The following is a 17,180-nucleotide window of genomic DNA, read 5'->3' on the forward strand; positions in this document are numbered from 1 at the left end:
TGCATGACAACAGGTGGGACAGGATCAGGGTCGATGAGATGACGAGAGACCATGATTAGAGTGGAGACCACAGACTTTGACGTTGCTGTAGATAGGATTCAGCACTGGACAATTAGTTGTTAAACCTTAGTTTGAGTTAATGTTTATAGTACAAAACTTGTACTTTTATACTGATATGTATATTAGATTGAATTTCATTACGCTCCGCAATTTTAAAAAAAAATTTAGACCCAGATTAATTAATTGATCTATTTATCCCAATGACGATTAAAAAGATGATTAGCGTCCGGGTCCCCACAACAGGTGGTATCAAAGTGGGGGATAACATGAGTTTCAACATGCCACCAGGGTTTCTGTTTTACCGGACCGACGAAGAGCTTGTCGTCCATTTCCTTCATCGCAAGACCGAGCTCTTACTGTGCCATCCACATATATATCATCCCGGATCTTGATCTTTATCCCTATGATCCTTGGGATTTAATTGGTATATATATGTAGGTAAGGCGATGGCGGAAGGAAGTAAATGTTATTTTTACAGCAGGAAGACACAAAGTAGGGTAACAGGAAGTGGATATTGGCAGCCATTTGGGGCTAAAGGCGGATGAACCCTTTATTCAAGTTCTGGCCATAGAATTGGCATTAAGAAGTATTAAGAGTTCTACATTGGCGAACCTAATTCCGAAGGTTTGGGTAATGCAAGAAGGCTATCCGATTCGAGCTCGAGTAGCACCATATCTTCAAGATCAAGAAAAAGATCAAACAATGTTGTAAGTATGAAAACTCACTATTTTAGTGACTTAATGCATCTAGTCTAGGGTTAATATGAAATGGAATGAATCTCATTTTTTTTTTAATAGTGGCATTTGTTGTCTCTTAGGATTACAGCAAATGGGTCATATATAATATACGAAGGTGACTGCGACGACAGGATGATAATGGGATAGAGCTTTCATGCTTGGATGAAGTTTTCCTATCAATGTATGATCTTTTTTGCCTAATTAGGTATCAATGAATGAATTAGATCTATTGATATTGTTAATTTTTATTAGAGAATGTGGTATATATAAAGTAATTCTAAGTTGGATGTGACCAAGACAAGATGCAATATGCATGGATTTGGATCCTCTACTGTGTTGAAAACACAACACCAAGTGCTGTGCATTTTTGGATTTAATTTGGATCATCTACTGTGTTGAAAACACAGCACCAAGTGCTGTGCACTTTTTACACGAGATGATCACATGATCATTTCGTTTAATCTGAATTTTTTTTAAATTTATCTCATATGGTGTGATGTCCACAAGATGATCACGTGATTATCTCGTGTAAAAAATGCACAGCACCAAATGCTGTGTTTTCAACACAGTAGAAGATCCAAATCCGAAGATCATGTTCACGTATCAGAAATATATATAGCACACGTAAACATTTATAATTTGTATTTGAGAAAAATAATTGCACTTTCCCATCCAACTAAATAAGTGACATTATTCAAAATAATGTGCAACAAATGGGTCATTGAAAAAAACATGATTTAACAGTAATATTTTATCATTAAAGGCCAAAGCTAAGGAAACAATTATTTTATCTCGGTGGCTGCTTACCAAAGTACACTGTCATGTATGATGCAAGATCAATATTCATTACGATAATATATCAACGTCTATGCTTATATATTTGTACAGCTTACAAAAGTTCTATATCATATTTATTTCAAAATTCAAAATTAATGTAAGGGTCGAAACTAAATAAAGTTCACGACCATTATGATCAGAATCTGCCAAACTCAAATCCACAAATTAGAACTTTAATTTATCCTAACTAATAACTCCATGTATACATATATGAAGTTAATTTTCTTCAAAATCGATCATAATCTGCTAATAATTTTTCATAGTTTTCCATTCCATGTACATGTTCTCACAATTGATTCATCTTAAATTTTGCAGTGTTCGCAATATCTAAAACTTTACTCCAACAGTCCGGCAGATTATATTCTTGTATTGTGTGGATACTGATTCTGCTGCTGTACCTTCCCTAACCCCACCAGTCCCTGCATCCCATCTCTCGCATAATTCTGCCACATTACCTGTTCTTCAACTAACAACCTTTGTTTATTCTCCATCTCCGACATCTGAACGTAGGACGGCGGCGCCACTGAGAGGGAGGCGGTGAAAGGATCACTGTTCGTGGGGGCTGCTCCACTGTTGGAGTCCGGTGGAGCTGGCAGTGCGAGCACCGCGGGCTTCCCGGCTGACCCGAATGCGACACTACTTGCACTTCCGGTTGCCATGTAACCTGAAGAAAATGCTGCCTGGGCTGTCATTCCGTGCTGATACATCCCGTCGAGCAGCAAGGTATCGAACCCTCCCGCAAGCGATGCCTTTTGGTTAGACAAATGACTTGCGGTTTGGACCAATGCTGTTTCCCAATCTTCTTTGAAAGCTTCCCAGGGAGTAGCTGTGGTTTCAGGAGCAGAATTATTCGCTGAATCGGCATCAAATAAAGCTAAAGCTAATCTATTTCCATGTTCTTCTGTGGTTTGTTCATTTTCGCTTAAGTTCAAGAGATCTCCTTCTTGTTGAGAAATATTCTTCTCCTCTTTTGGTTTGTCCACAGTTGCTTCAGGCTCAGCTTTACTACCTGTTTCGTCTACGAATCCTTCGGGTGAGGGCAACGCCTTGATTGCGTTCATATCTTCTGATGGGGCTGCCTCTGCTGGCTCTTTCTCTACCACTGAAACGAGCTCAGGCTTTGGGATCGGCACATTCTTCTTGTTATGCGCGTTGGCGGATTTTCGTTGGATAATGTCGTCTAACACGTCGAGTCTGTTGTTGGGGATTTTCTCAACTTCGGGATACTCGGAGGAGCGAGCGATCCCAGCAGTCTTGCACCAGTTATACATGGCGTCGAGCTCTTCGTACTGCTTCGAAAGGCGAGTGAAGAACTCGTAGACTTTGACAGAACAGGGGACGTCGAGTTGTTGGAATCGCTCGAGGAAGGCTGCCATGATTTCCATAATGTCGTAGTACAGTTGGAAACTGTCTTTGACAAGGGGATAGAATGCCATAGTCACCACCCTGTTATGCTTTGCAGCGCCTACATATATGTGATCCAACTTCAATGTAAATAGCAAGTTCATGTCGTCGTTGAATTCATAATCTTTATCCATTAACTTGATTTTTTTTCAATTTTAGTCGTACTTATTAACCGGATCGTTGACGGGACATTGAAAAACGATTGAAAAAATGTATTTAATTTGTCCTTGAACTCGATTCTTATGTCTACATAGATCAGCGAATAAAATAGAGCATTAGAGAATGCAAGTTCAAGATTCTTGACTTTTTTCAAAAAAATAGGAATGACCTATAAGATGTAACAAATTAGCTAGGAAAATGTTAAAAATCCATACATTTTTAGCGAGTACACCCAAGCAAGCACATGGGCAGATCCTATATAGACATCAGAATTGAGCTAATTAAATCAAATTTTAAACAAGTATGTGCATTTGAATTTAATGTTCGTGGAAATTTTTTTTTAAATATAAATATACCTGTTGGTTTACATGCTAAAAACCTCTCAAGAAGTTGCATGAGATGATGAACCCTAGAGAACAACTTCTCAATCTTCATCTCTCTCACAGGAGTTCCCCTCACCACCACAGCACTCGAACTACCTCCTCCACTACCGCCACGGCTACCACCATCTTCCTCCTCTTCCTTACTACACGAAAATCCACTCCGTTTCCCCCTCCGGCCCTGCATCCGGAACTCAAGCTTCTCATCCAAATACAACGCATATGTTCTCACAAACGCCGAGTAATCCCAGGCATCCGACTTCCCCGAAACGTCCCTAAAATCAGACATATTGAGGAGACGAGTGCCCCTCCTCGTAGCGAAGAATATCTCTTGCTCGTAGGCGACATCCCCTTCACTTAGCAGGCGTTGAATTAGCATGAGGGTCTTCAAAGCGACCACCCAATTCTTGGTCTTGTTCAGGCGCCTGGATATGGTGCTGACGCAGGCGCCTACGTATGCATGGGAGTATGATGTTAGGCTTAGGATTTCGCGCACGTAACGCTCGTCTTGCGGGTACTCTTCGTGTCGCGTGGCCTTAACGATGGCGACATCTAGATCTGAAAGAGAGGCGGTGCTTCCCACCTTGGCCAAACTGATGCTGGTCCGGTCCTTGACTGCTCCAATGGCTTTTCTTATCTTGCTTGGAGCCATTTTGAGGAAGTGTTATCCTTGTGATTGAAGAATGAAAAGATCAAGAGAGAAAATCAAAAAGACCCTTAATTTTCCTCGATCGTTCGTTTTCTCCTTAATTTTCTTTTTTCTTTTGCTTACATTTCTCTACGTATCGTGAAAGTCGGAAATCAATGTAAGCATTTGTGTGGTGTATACAATATTATATTATTGATCGAACCATCAAATTTTATATGGTTTTACCTTCGTATGCGTGCATGTGTGTGTATATCTAATACTATTTTTTTCCTTCGTATGCAACACACGCCAGATATTAGTCCCTTGACAGCACATCAACTCTGCCCATTTTCACCATCGAATTATCAAAATCAGACTCGGATGAAGGTCCCAATAAAGGGCTTAAGAGCCCAAAATACGAGTCCACGACACTCTTCGTAGCGCCATCTAGGTACAAGTTCCTCATGTATTTCTGCAGGATTTGGTTGTCGAACGTCTGTGGGCTTGCCCGATCGATCGGTAACCAGACATTGACGTCCCCGTCCGCCGCCACCGGTTGAGAACGTGTAGAGCCTTAATCCCATGAAGAAGCTGTCGGCAAGAATTGTCAGAGGCAAAAATTAAATAAGATGGGGACAGCATGTTTTGCATGTTTTAAAACGTGGGTTGGCAGCAGAAGGAAATTTCGTGAAATATGAATACGCGTTTTTTACGGTCAAGAGGCTCTATAAATAGAGCTCCCCCATTCATTTTGAAATTATCCCTTCTTCGAGTTTTCTCTCATCTTATAAGCATTTGAGTGCTTAGTTTTATAATATTTTTGAGGTGTTTTGTTCTCATGTATTAAGAAAGTGTGTGTTCTCTTTGAAAACACAGTGAGTGAGTTGTACATCACAAAATATTATAGTGAAATTCTTTTCATCTTGCCCGTGGTTTTTACCCTAATAAATTTTAGGGGTTTTCCACGTAAATCTCGGTGTCCAGTTTATTCTTTATTTTCGAATTTTATTATCTCAAATTCCGCACGTGGGACCAACAATTGGTATCAGAACCTTGGTTTAAAATTTCTTAAAATTCTGAGTATGCTCTGTGGTTGCATCCTAGACTGATCTTCCACATCAGAAAAGATTTTTTTGAGATTTTTTATTTAAGGCGGGATTATTTTGTCCAGTCTACTAAAATTGTTGTAGACATAATGGCGGGAAGGTACGAGATAGCAAAGTTCAATGGAATCAATTTTATGCTGTGGAAAATAAAGATACAAGCAGTTTTAAGAAAGGAAAATTGCTTGGCGGCTATTGGAGATAGACCGGTGGAGATTACAGATGATGGAATGTGGAACGAGATGAATGATAATGATGTTGCCAATTTACACTTGGATATAGCTGACGAAGTTTTGTCAAGTATCTCTGAGATAAAAACAGCCAAAGTTATCTGGGATACTCTGAGTACGAGGTCAAGTCCCTACACAATATGATTTTCCTAAAGATAAGGCTTTATACTCTTCGGATGGCGGAATCCTCATCGATGACCGACCATATCAACACACTAAATACCCTATTTGCCCAACTCACTTCCATAGGGCATAAAATAGGAGAAAATGAACGTGCAGAGCTTCTACTTCAAAGTCTACCAGATTCATATGATCAACTTATCATCAACATTACCAACAATATTCTTATGGGCTTTCTAAGATTCGACGATGTCTTAACTGCGGTTCTTGGAGAAGAAAGTCGGCGCAAGAATAAGGAAGATAGGTTGGTAACATCAAAGCAGGCAGAGGCTTTACCGATGATAAGAGGGAGATTTATGGACCGTGACTCCAGTGGGAGCCAAAGACGAGGTAGATCAAAGTCAAGAAGTAAGAAGAAAAATATTTACTGCTTTAAATGTGGCGGTAAAGGGCACTTCAAGAGAGAGTGTACGAGTATCGATAAAAGTTCTCAAGGAAATGTGACCAGTACTTCAGGCAGTGGTGAAATATTATTAACCGAAGCGGCAACAGTTGCGGAAGGCAAGCACAAATTTTGTGACACATGGATTATGGATTCAGGTGCGACGTGGCACATGACGTCTCGGAGAGAATGATTTGATCATTATGAACCAGTCTCAGTAGGATCTGTATTCATGGGAAATGATCATGTCTTGGAAATATCTGGGGTCGGTACTATCAAAATTAAAATGTTTGATGGCACCATTCGCACCATACAGGAGGTACGACATGTGAAAGGACTGACGAAAAATCTTTTGTCCTTGGGGCAATTGGATGACATCGGGTGCAAAACTCATATCGAGAACGGGATCATGAAAATTGTGAAGGGGGCGCTTGTGGTTATGAAGGCGGAAAAGGTTGCTGCAAATCTGTATGTACTTTTGGGAGAAACACACAAAGAGGCAGAACTAGCTGTTGCATCAATTGGTTCAGGAGAAGAATTAACAGTGTTATGGCATAGAAAGCTCGGGCATATGTCAGAACGAGGGTTGAAAATTCTCTCAGAACGGAAGCTGCTGCCGGGACTTACAAAAGTGTCACTACCCTTTTGTGAGCACTGTGTTACCAGTAAACAACACAGATTAAAATTTGGCACTTCTACTGCCACGAGCAAAAGCATATTGGAGCTGATTCATTCGGATGTTTGGCAAGCACCGGTTGTATCCCTAGGAGAAGCGAGATACTTTGTCTCATTCATTGATGATTTCTCTAGGAGATGTTGGGTGTATCCAATCAAGAAGAAATCGGATGTTTTCCAAGTCTTCAAAGATTTCAAAGCGCGGGTTGAACTTGATTCAGAAAAGAAAATCAAGTGTCTAAGGACTGACAATGGAGGAGAATATACCAGTGACGAATTTAATGCATATTGTCAACATGAGGGCATCAAAAGGCAATTCACGACGGCTTACACACCTCAACAGAATGGAGTGGCGGAGCGGATGAACAGGACCTTGTTGGACAGAAAAAGAGCTATGTTGAGAACTGCAGGTCTAGAAAAGTCATTTTGGGCAGAAGCAGTCAAAACCGCTTGTTATATTATCAATCGTTCTCCTTCAGTGGCGATTGATCTGAAGACTCCGATGGAGATATGGACCGGAAAGCCGACAGATTATTCTCATTTGCATACATTTGAAAGTCCTGTGTACGTTCTGTACAATGAGCAAGAAAGATCAAAGTTGGATTCGAAATCCAGAAAATATATCTTCTTGGGTTATGCTGATGGAGTAAAGGGGTTTCGCTTGTGGGATCCTACTGTTCACAAGCTTGTCATCAGCAGGGATGTTATCTTCGAGGAAGATAAAGTAAAGAGAGACAAAGGCACACCAAATTCAGAAACTACTATTTTTCAGGTGGAAAATAAGACGGACGAAGGTCAAGTTTCTTGTGAAGCAGTACCAGAGCACGAAGAACAAGAGCATGTTGAGTATGAGGTTTCCAATGTGAGGCAGTCAACTCGAGACAGAAGACCACCAGGTTGGCTTTCAGATTATGTCACTGAAAGCAACATTGCATATTGTCTATTATCAGAGGATGGTGAGCCATCAAGTTTCCACGAGGCTACTCAAAGCTCGGATGTAGCTTTGTGGATGATAGCAATGCAAGAAGAATTGGAGGCATTAGACATGAATAAAACTTGGGATCTTGTTACACTACCACAAGGAAGGAAAGCCATTGGTAACAGATGGGTCTATAAGATCAAGCGTGATGACAATAACCAAGTGGAACGGTATCGTGCTAGATTGGTGGTAAAAGGGTATGCTCAGAAAGAAGGCATTGACTTCAATGAGATATTTTCTCCCGTGGTTCGGCTTACAACAGTCAGAGTGATGTTGGTTTTGTGTGCGGTGTTTGACCTACATCTAGAACAGTTAGATGTGAAAACGGCGTTTCTTCATGGAGATCTTGAAGAAGAAATCTATATGCTCCAGCCAGAAGGTTTTGCGGAAAAAGGCAAAGAGAACTTGGTTTGCAGGTTGAACAAATCTCGGTACGGTCTCAAACAGGCGCCGAGGTGTTGGTACAAGAGATTTGATTCCTATATCATGAGCCTTGGATACAACAGACTGAGTGCAGACCCTTGTACGTATTTCAAGAGGTCTGGTGATGATTATATCATTACGTTGTTGTATGTGGACGAAAAGTTGGTAGCAGGCCCCAACAAAGATCAGGTCCAAGGATTGAAGGCACAATTGGCTAGGGAATTTGATATGATGGACTTGGGACCAGCAAACAAGATTTTAGGGATGCAAGTTCACCGAGATAGAAGTAACAGAAAGATTTGGCTTTCCCAGAAAAATTATTTGAAGAAAGTCTTGCAACGCTTCAACATGCAAGATAGTAAGCCAATATCGACCCATCTTCCTGTTAACTTCAAGTTATCCTCCGAGATATGTCCTAGCAGTGAAGCAGAGAGGATGGAGATATCTCGAGTACCATATGCATCAGCAGTGGGAAGTTTGATGTTTGCTATGATCTGTACAAGACCGGATATTGCTCAAGCAGTGGGAGCAGTTAGTCGGTATATGGCGAATCCTGGACTAGAGCATTGGAGCACTGTTAAGAGGATCCTTAGATACATTAAGGGTATCTCGAATGCTGCATTATGTTATGGAGAATCGGATTTTACACTCAGGGGCTATGTCGATTCAGATTATGCAGGTGATCCTGATAAGAGGAAATCTACTACTGGTTATGTGTTTACATTTGCGAGGGGAGCAGTAAGCTGGGTTTCAAAACTGCAGACAGTTGTGGCGTTATCTACAACAGTGGCAGAATACATGGCAGCTACTCAAGGTTGCAAGGAGGCAATATGGATTAAAAGGTTATTGGAGGAGATCGGACACAAACAAGAGAATGTTCCTTTGTTTTGTGATAGTCAGAGTGCCTTACACATCGCAAGGAATCCAGCCTTTCATTCCAGGACTAAACACATTGGAGTGCAATTTCACTTTGTACGAGAAGTAGTAGAAGAAGGAAGCGTGAATATGCAGAAGATCCATACGAAGGACAACATAGCTGATTTTCTGACCAAGCCAGTGAACACTGATAAATTTGAGTGGTGTAGATCCTCAAGTGGTCTAGCGAAAACGTAAGTAGCAGGGAATTGCAAGATTGAAAGGATGTGTGGAGATGTGTTTGATTGTCAATCAAATCTCCAACACATCTCCAAGTAAGAGAAATGTTGGCAAGAATAGTCAGAGGCAAAAATTAAATAAGGTGGGGACAACATGTTTTGCATGTTTTAAAACGTGGGTTGGCAGCAGAAGGAAATTTCGTGGAAATATGAATACGCGTTTTTTAACGCGTATTCACACGGTCAAGAGGCTCTATAAATAGAGCTCCCCCATTCATTTTGAAATTATCCCTTCTTCGAGTTTTCTCTCATCTTATAAGCATTTGAGTGCTTAGTTCTATAATATTTGTCAGGTGTTTTGTCTTCCTGTATTAAGAGAGTGTGTGTTCTCTTTAAAACACAGTGAGTGAGTTGTACATCACAAAATATTATAGTGAAATTCTTTTCATCTTGCCCGTGGTTTTTACCCTAATAATTTTTAGGGGTTTTTCACGTAAATCTCGGTGTCCAGTTTATTCTTTATTTTCGGTTTTTATTATCTCAAATTCCGCACGTGGGACCAACAGAAGCATGCTTTTGTGCCGATTGTATGTGTAGCTAGCTACAACATTTTGAAATAATATACCACCTAGTGGATCCGTCACTTGCTAAATTATAACCAGGAGAGAAGATCATCTTTCCAATAAAAATAATTGTTTTTCCTTCTAACAACTTACATAAACAAAATAATTATATAAAAGTAAATCCATAATTTCGGTTTTATTGACGAAAAAATCATATGTGTCCACTAGATAAATCATATTTAGATCATATTAGCCGGATAACCGGTACTTGTCAAAGAACTTATCTATATTGTTTAAATAAAGTTAAAATTACATAACTCCTCCCCCCACCCACCCCCCCAAATTGTATTAAAATTGTATTAAAATTTACTAAGTATGCTATGACTGATGGCATCAAAGTCTTAAGTTTGAGATAAAATCTCATATTCGATATTTACTACAACAAACATATCTTCCAACTAAAAAAAAACCCAAAATATAATGTTTACAAACGTCCCTATTTTTTGACATTTTGTTGTTTAGTGGCGTAAAAGACAATAATTTATGCTTGTATATAAAAAAATCGTATATTATTAAATTTGAACACCTCATTCTAACTAACTTCGATATGTCAATATGATAATAAAATTTATTTTTAGTTTTACCTTAGTAATATTCGTTAACTTTGTTGGTATGAGTTTATCAGTAATTTTCGTACATCTTTTTTTTTCAATTTTTTATCCAACTCATCTCTAATTTATGTAAAAGTTCATACTATCTCAATAAATCATATCTAATTTATTTTATAAGTATCGTTAGTATATATTAGCAAAATATGCACACGTGTTACATGTTTTATTATTATTTTAATTTGATCAAATAATATTAAACAATTAACGCAGAATTATTTTCAATTTAGAAGAGTTGTTCGATTTAAAATGAAAGTTTTGTATATATTTTTTTCTACGTAAAATATGGAGTAACTTGATCAGATTTTTAGTATGATAAGAAAGATAATTATGAAATTAAATATTTTAGCATGTTCTAAGATGATTACTTATCTTATACTTAATAGTGTAGTATAGATAAAAAGACGTGGAAGGTATGCTTATCTAGAGGTGGGTACGGTACGGTATACCGTACCGAAAATATATGTATGGAATTTTTTCATACCGATACCGAAAATTCGGTATATCGGTACCGTACCGACACCGAAAATTTTGTCGGTATACCGAAAAAATGTCGGTATACCGAATACCGAACTTAAATTTAAAAAATAATAATGATAAAAAATTATTTTCGGTATTTCGGTATATACCGAAATACCGAAAAAAAAATATTTCATACCGATACCGAAAATACCGTACCGAAATTTTCGGTATACTGATTTTTTCGGTAAGTTCGGTATTTTTTTCGGTACTGTTTTTCGGTATTTCGATATTTCGGTATTTTTTCTCACCCCTGTGCTTATCCATCCCCTTAAAATCCAATCCGATGGTGTCGATTAGTGGGTTTATTTTGGACGGCCGAGATTAATAATAATCGGCCCAACGACCGGGTCGGTCTGCTATCGGCTCCTTTCGATACTCCCCTCTACTAGGGTACTAGCCAGTAGCCCATACAATCACTTTGTGTTAAATTTACTAGGGTTTAGCCTGCATACCAACGCCGGATTTCCCCAGTTTGCTTACCTCTGTTGCGCTGCAGGTACAATGGATTTCCATTCTTTTTATATTGCACGATGTAATGTAATCAAGGACTAGATCTGGCGTACGTTTGATCTCCTGATAGTTTTTCTGCCCCTCTGTCGAATCATTGTTTTGTACTTGGGGGTTGAATTTGGTAGACTGGGGCTTTGAAATTCTTGAAAATAAATTTGTCATACACTTGCGAGAGATTGTTTTTCTATGAGTACGTAGGTGGCCCTGCCAATTGGTAGTGTTTGACTGTTATTTTCTGGCAGGATAGTGTAAGCAAGATTTTGATTTCTCTGTTCAGCAATAACATTTGAATTGATGTACTGTTATAGTATTTTTAAAATTGGGGTTGTTCTATCTAGGTTAGTTTCAATCATGTTGTCTCTGGTGACTCGTGAGTCTTACTATCATGGTTCGCTGTCGCGGCCACGGAGATCGGAACGGATGCTACCGTTCCAGTTACAATGAAATTTCACGGAACGGTCGCGGAACGGGTATTTAAAAAAAATATTATAAATATATAAAAATTAAAAATTTTGGAAAATATTTAGAAATATAAAAATTAAAATAAATATCATTTAAATAGATTATTTGATGTAAATAAGAAATCTAATTTGGCGACGGTTTTATCCAAACAATGCATGTGCTCAAAATTGCATTATTTGTACTACAAAGCAAAGATACGACGTGCAATAGGACCTACAATTGCATTATTTGTACTAGAAAGCAAAGATACATGCATTATTAAATCTGTCGCTGATTCGAATTTGCGACGGTTTTATGAAAATTCGTCGCTAAATGTAGCGACGGTTTTGACTCAACCGTCGCCGATTTTAATTTGGCGACGGTTTTATTCAAACTGTCGCTAATTATAGCGACGGTGTTATTAAACCCGTCGCCGATGTAAATCGGCGACGAATAAAAACCGTCGCTACATACATAAAACCGTCGCTAATAGCGACAGTTCAAAACAAAACCGTCGCGAATTGCGTTCCGGTTCCACTCCGGAACCTCGTCAAGGTTGCTGACGTTCCGGTTTCGGAACGCCCGTTCCGTACCCGTTTCGGCGAACCATGCTTACTATACTAGTCTTGCTATGCTACTGACGCTCTTGAAATAACTGTATCTCCTGATATTGGATCTTAATGCTGTACCTGTGAGTTTGTTGTATGCATTAAAAACCTGATATAGTATTCTACGGGAAACCCATTTTTTTGGGTCGCCACATTATTTTTTTGTATGGACTAATATGTTCCTTCCTTCTCTCACTAACTCTTTTATTGCGAAAAAAAATTAGTTTGAAACATGTCAGATGATGTTGAGTATCGATGCTTCATTGGTGGCCTATCGTGGTCAACATCTGATCGAGTTCTAAAAGAAGCATTTGAGAAGTTTGGTCATCTTCGTGAGGCAAAGGTAACAAGCTGTATTATGGCTTTATGGTAATTTTTTAGAAGTTATCTATATTTTTGGGTTGTTGATATTCTTGAACATTGTGTTTTGCTGGATTTTGTTCACATGACAACATATAACTTTGATGATGTAGAAGATTAGCCATATTGGACAATCTTACTGTTCATTTGAAATTCAATATATATTTTTGTCACAGATGATTGGTTACTCAAAGTTATATTACGAACAGGCAATTTTTATACTAGTTAATCAACTAGATTTTTGGTCTTCAGGCCATTATTTTTTGATAATCAGATGTGTTTTACTTGCTTCATATTGCAAATCAAACTTGGCAATGCCGCCCCCTCTGTGCAACTCCTCCTTTCCACACTTGTCCCTAATGAAGAAAATAAATACTGGTGGAGATTTGTTGCCTTGCACATTGTTCGGAAGATACTGTTTGGATAAATAATCTGCTTTCTTTTGGCCCCTCCCGCCTAGTCTTGTTTCTTGTAGGAGAGTCAAAGTGTATGATAAGCATCTATTGTACCTTTTAATTGCTGTCTCGAGTAGAATGGGCATTGTAAAATTTATATGTTTCATGGATACTATTTTTTGCCTCCTTTAAATGACAAATCATTATTTTATCCAAAAAGGCCAAGTAAGCCTCTCATCATGAAATTTCTCTTCCTTTCTATAGGTGGTTATTGACAGGGTCTCTGGTCGCTCTCGTGGTTTTGGATTTGTCACTTTTGATGATAAGAAAGCCATGGAAGAGGCCATTGATGCTATGCATGGGTTTGACTTGGATGGCCGAAGCATAACTGTTGAGAAAGCTCAGCCAAACCAGGGTTCAGGCAGAGATTATGATAATGATCGCTCGCGTGATCGAGATCGTGGGCGTGATCGAGATCGTGGGCGTGATCAAGATCGTGGGCGTGATCATGATCGCGACCGTGAGTATGGGAGCGGGAAGGGAGGTGGTGGTGGTGGTGGAGACTGCTTTAAGTGCGGAAAGCCGGGGCACTTTGCTAGGGAGTGTCCTAGTGATGGTGGTAGGTATGGGGGCAGGGAAGATCGATATGGCGGAGGCGGTGGTCGCTATGGTCCTGATCGTGGTGGAGATAAATATGGTAGTCGTAACCGGGATAATGGTGGCCGTGGAGGAGGTGACCGATATAGCCGAGACCGTTCTGGGCCCTATGATCGCCGAGGTGGCAGCAGTTTCTGATGTGGGTAATTTTACTTGTAATATTGTGACAATAAACACAATTTGAAATTTTGTACTATAATTTTAAACCTCTTCGAAGTTGCAATACTTGCGGGCTTATTTCATGATTGTCACAGATGAAGACTTTGAGATCCGATGTTACGATAAACACAATTTGAAATTTTGTATTATAAATTTTAAACCTCTTCCAAGTTGCAATACTTACGGGCTTATTTCATGATTGTCACAGATGATGACTTTGAGATCCGATGTCTACTGCTGCGGTTGTCTTGAAGATTCTTCTTACGTAGAGTTTTCCCTTGGCATGTTGGTGAAATAGAAAAGGATCTTGAAAGTGTGAATCTGGCAGTAATTCTACTATTTTATGTCCCTAAATGTTCTCTAGTTTTGTACCTTGAGGTCCTTGGCTTGCGTGATGTTCAAATTCAAATCCGATATTTGTCCATTGAATGCTATTATTGGTTCTGGTTGTCCGCTTTCTTGCTTTCACTGCCATTAAGTGCTGCTGGATTCATGTGATTTGTTGATATCGCAACTGTATATCGCAGTCTTTATGGAGTTGTGTTCAAGGGATTGTGATCCAAATTTGGAAAGGCCGCTTGTAAAACGTGACCCTATCATCGAAAGTGTGCTCTTGAAACAAAACATAGAAGCTTCCTAAAAGCAATATCCCATTCTTCTCTTCTAAATCTCAGATTATTTACGGTTTAATGGGAGATAACCGGGTAATTTATATGCTATTTTTTTCATGTTCTGGTCTCTTCCAGCTCTTGGTCAGAGTGCATTATTAATGCTTTTAAACTTTTGGCAGGCCCCGAGGTTCTTAAATGGCCTTTTTGGAAAGTTGATGATTGGCTTGCTTTTGCTAATTGGGTAGATTTAACCATAAAAAAAACTTGAAAAGATTTTTGGATGGCAATAGTCACTCTTTTATCTTCTTCAAAGTGGTTGAAGGAAGAGTTGCATTCATCTTAGAATATGGGGACTTTCTATTGATAATCTTCCATGGGTTCAGTCTTTGGGAGAAGGTTATGATCCTGAATCTTCCATTGGTTCGGTCTTTGGGAGAAGGTTATGGTCCTGTTTTTGTCTATCCTGATCTTGATGGCTGAGATCTCGATCGTGTTTGTTGGAGTGCCGTATCCTCGTCAGCTTGTGGTTCTTAGCATGAATCTTACAGATCTTAAAGTTTGTTGGAGACTTCTCCTAATGTTGTGTCATGAAGTGACCTGCATTGAGAAATAAAACAAATCTTGGGCTGATCTGAGTTTTCTGCTCGATCTACCAGTCTTTTTGTGCGGAAGACGTTGAGAATTGTGGAATTGTTTGTTTCCCAAATGTGACTGCTGTCACAAAGATGCATTTCAGATTTGGTGTTTAAATGGCTTCTCTGTTTCAAGCATTTGATCGAATGATGTGTGTCCCTACGCACCATCCGTTCAAATACTTAAGATATCCTGCACAATATCAGAATAAGTTTAGCCACCGATGGCTTCTTTCTATTTAGTCAAGTGTGTCCATGCATAGCACATCCACTAGATTATATTTTCTTCCGCGCTGCATGCTCATGATTTTGAAGGTTCAGGAAGTTCATTTGTTGTGATAGAGATCAGATTCTTAAAGAAATAGTGACGGAACTTCTGTTAACTTGAAATATCTTCACCGGTATGCATAAAAATCTTGGGTCGTTGCCTGCTTTTCACCTTGTATTTCTGTCTTGGTATTTGTTATATTATCTGCTTGCCTCCGTGCATGTACCCGTTATAAATATGTACCGCTTTTTACAACTTTTTTATCTTGTGTTCTTGGTGCCTCAACATTGTCAACAATCTGGAGTCTTGATTGCAATCATGGTACTATTTTTGTTACGGTTTTTATATTTAATCTTCTCTGATATTGTAACTCATACATCGTGCAGGCAAGTTTCTGAAATGAAAAAGCTTTGAAAAACTGTAAATATTTGAAATGTTTGGTTATAAACTTTGGATACGTCATATGAGTGGTTGGGGTGATCACCCTCGATAATTTATTTATATTTGATAATTTAATATACAATTCAAATTTGAAATGAAATTATTGGGTTTAGAGTTTGATTTTTAAACTAATTATATAATTCTTAGGGTACGCTAATAGCATATTCTTCAATCCAAATGATCTGTGTTATATATTGTGCGATTTATTGTTTCTCCTCGTATAATTTATTATACGAGTGCGAAATTAAAAAACCATAATATTAGTTGGTAGTTTACACATTTTATATTAAACCGAGTGCGAAAATTTGAATGTTAATAATATGATGTGTGGTAGAATTATATTTTTTGTTTGTTTTTGACAGTGGGACTTGATTTGTGACCATTTTTAGAAAGTAAAAGAGTGGGGTTGTCCTGAAATAAATCCATGCATTGGATACATTGTCGGAGCTAAGGCATAAAAATTCTCCTAGTATAAGAACCTGCTACCCGCAAGCGAGCAAGCCAACTTGTCCTTCTCTTTTCCTGCCGTCCATCGATCTTTCTCTCTCGAAACAAACAATTTTAAATCTTTTCACCGCAGAGAGAAGGATTGTCCAATAATGGGTGCCTGCGCCAGTAGATCAAAGGTTTTGAAGGGTGAGGCCATCGACCCCCCCGCACCTGAACCGCAGGAGGAGCAAACGGTCGCGGCCACCGAGGCGCCGGAGGAGACGAAAGAAAATGTACGTTATATACATTTTTGAGTTCAAAATAAACAAATCAGATTTTACCAAGAGGACAAAGTTGCTTGTACATATTCATGCATGATTAATAATTGTTGGCATGCAGACTGAAACAGCCAAGGAGGAGGAGACCTCCCCACCCGAAGCAGTGGATAAGGAGGAATCGAAAGCTGAGCCGGTGGAGAAGAAGACCGCCGACGTTCCACCACCACCAGCTGAAGCTGTGCCGGAGGAGAAGAAAGCTGAAGAACAAAAATGATCCAAATAACATGCAGCTGATCTCATATAGTACCAGAGATTTGTCTCTTAATTTTTTTCCCATTTGTTCCTCATAATCTATTGTTAATGGATG

The 17,180-nt window shown here is 39.0% G+C and overlaps 2 protein-coding genes and 1 pseudogene across 2 annotated transcripts; 2 read left to right on the top strand and 1 right to left on the bottom strand.

Annotated features, from left to right (window-relative positions):
• The first annotated feature begins 260 nt into the window (after nt 1–260).
• On the top strand, nt 261–1,012 carry LOC142538365 (NAC domain-containing protein 104-like; annotated as a pseudogene).
• A 754-nt stretch (nt 1,013–1,766) lies between these two features.
• LOC142539938 (putative clathrin assembly protein At1g03050) lies at nt 1,767–4,298 on the bottom strand. Its single transcript, XM_075645714.1, has 2 exons — nt 3,554–4,298; nt 1,767–3,099 (listed from the first exon to the last, which is right to left on the bottom strand). Exons 1-2 carry the CDS (start codon nt 4,227–4,229, stop codon nt 1,991–1,993), a joined length of 1,785 nt encoding a protein of 594 aa, XP_075501829.1. The 5' UTR covers nt 4,230–4,298; the 3' UTR covers nt 1,767–1,990.
• Nucleotides 4,299–11,421: 7,123 nt separating this feature from the next.
• Nucleotides 11,422–14,138, top strand: LOC142539939 (glycine-rich RNA-binding protein RZ1A-like). The gene is made up of 3 exons (XM_075645716.1): nt 11,422–11,520; nt 12,799–12,926; nt 13,603–14,138. The coding sequence occupies exons 2-3, from the start codon at nt 12,816–12,818 to the stop codon at nt 14,131–14,133; spliced, it is 642 nt and encodes a 213-aa protein (XP_075501831.1). The 5' UTR covers nt 11,422–11,520; nt 12,799–12,815; the 3' UTR covers nt 14,134–14,138.
• Nucleotides 14,139–17,180: the final 3,042 nt, after the last annotated feature.

Source organism: Primulina tabacum, chromosome 3 (genome assembly GCF_025594145.1).
Source record: "Primulina tabacum isolate GXHZ01 chromosome 3, ASM2559414v2, whole genome shotgun sequence".
NCBI classification, from domain to species: domain Eukaryota; kingdom Viridiplantae; phylum Streptophyta; class Magnoliopsida; order Lamiales; family Gesneriaceae; genus Primulina; species Primulina tabacum.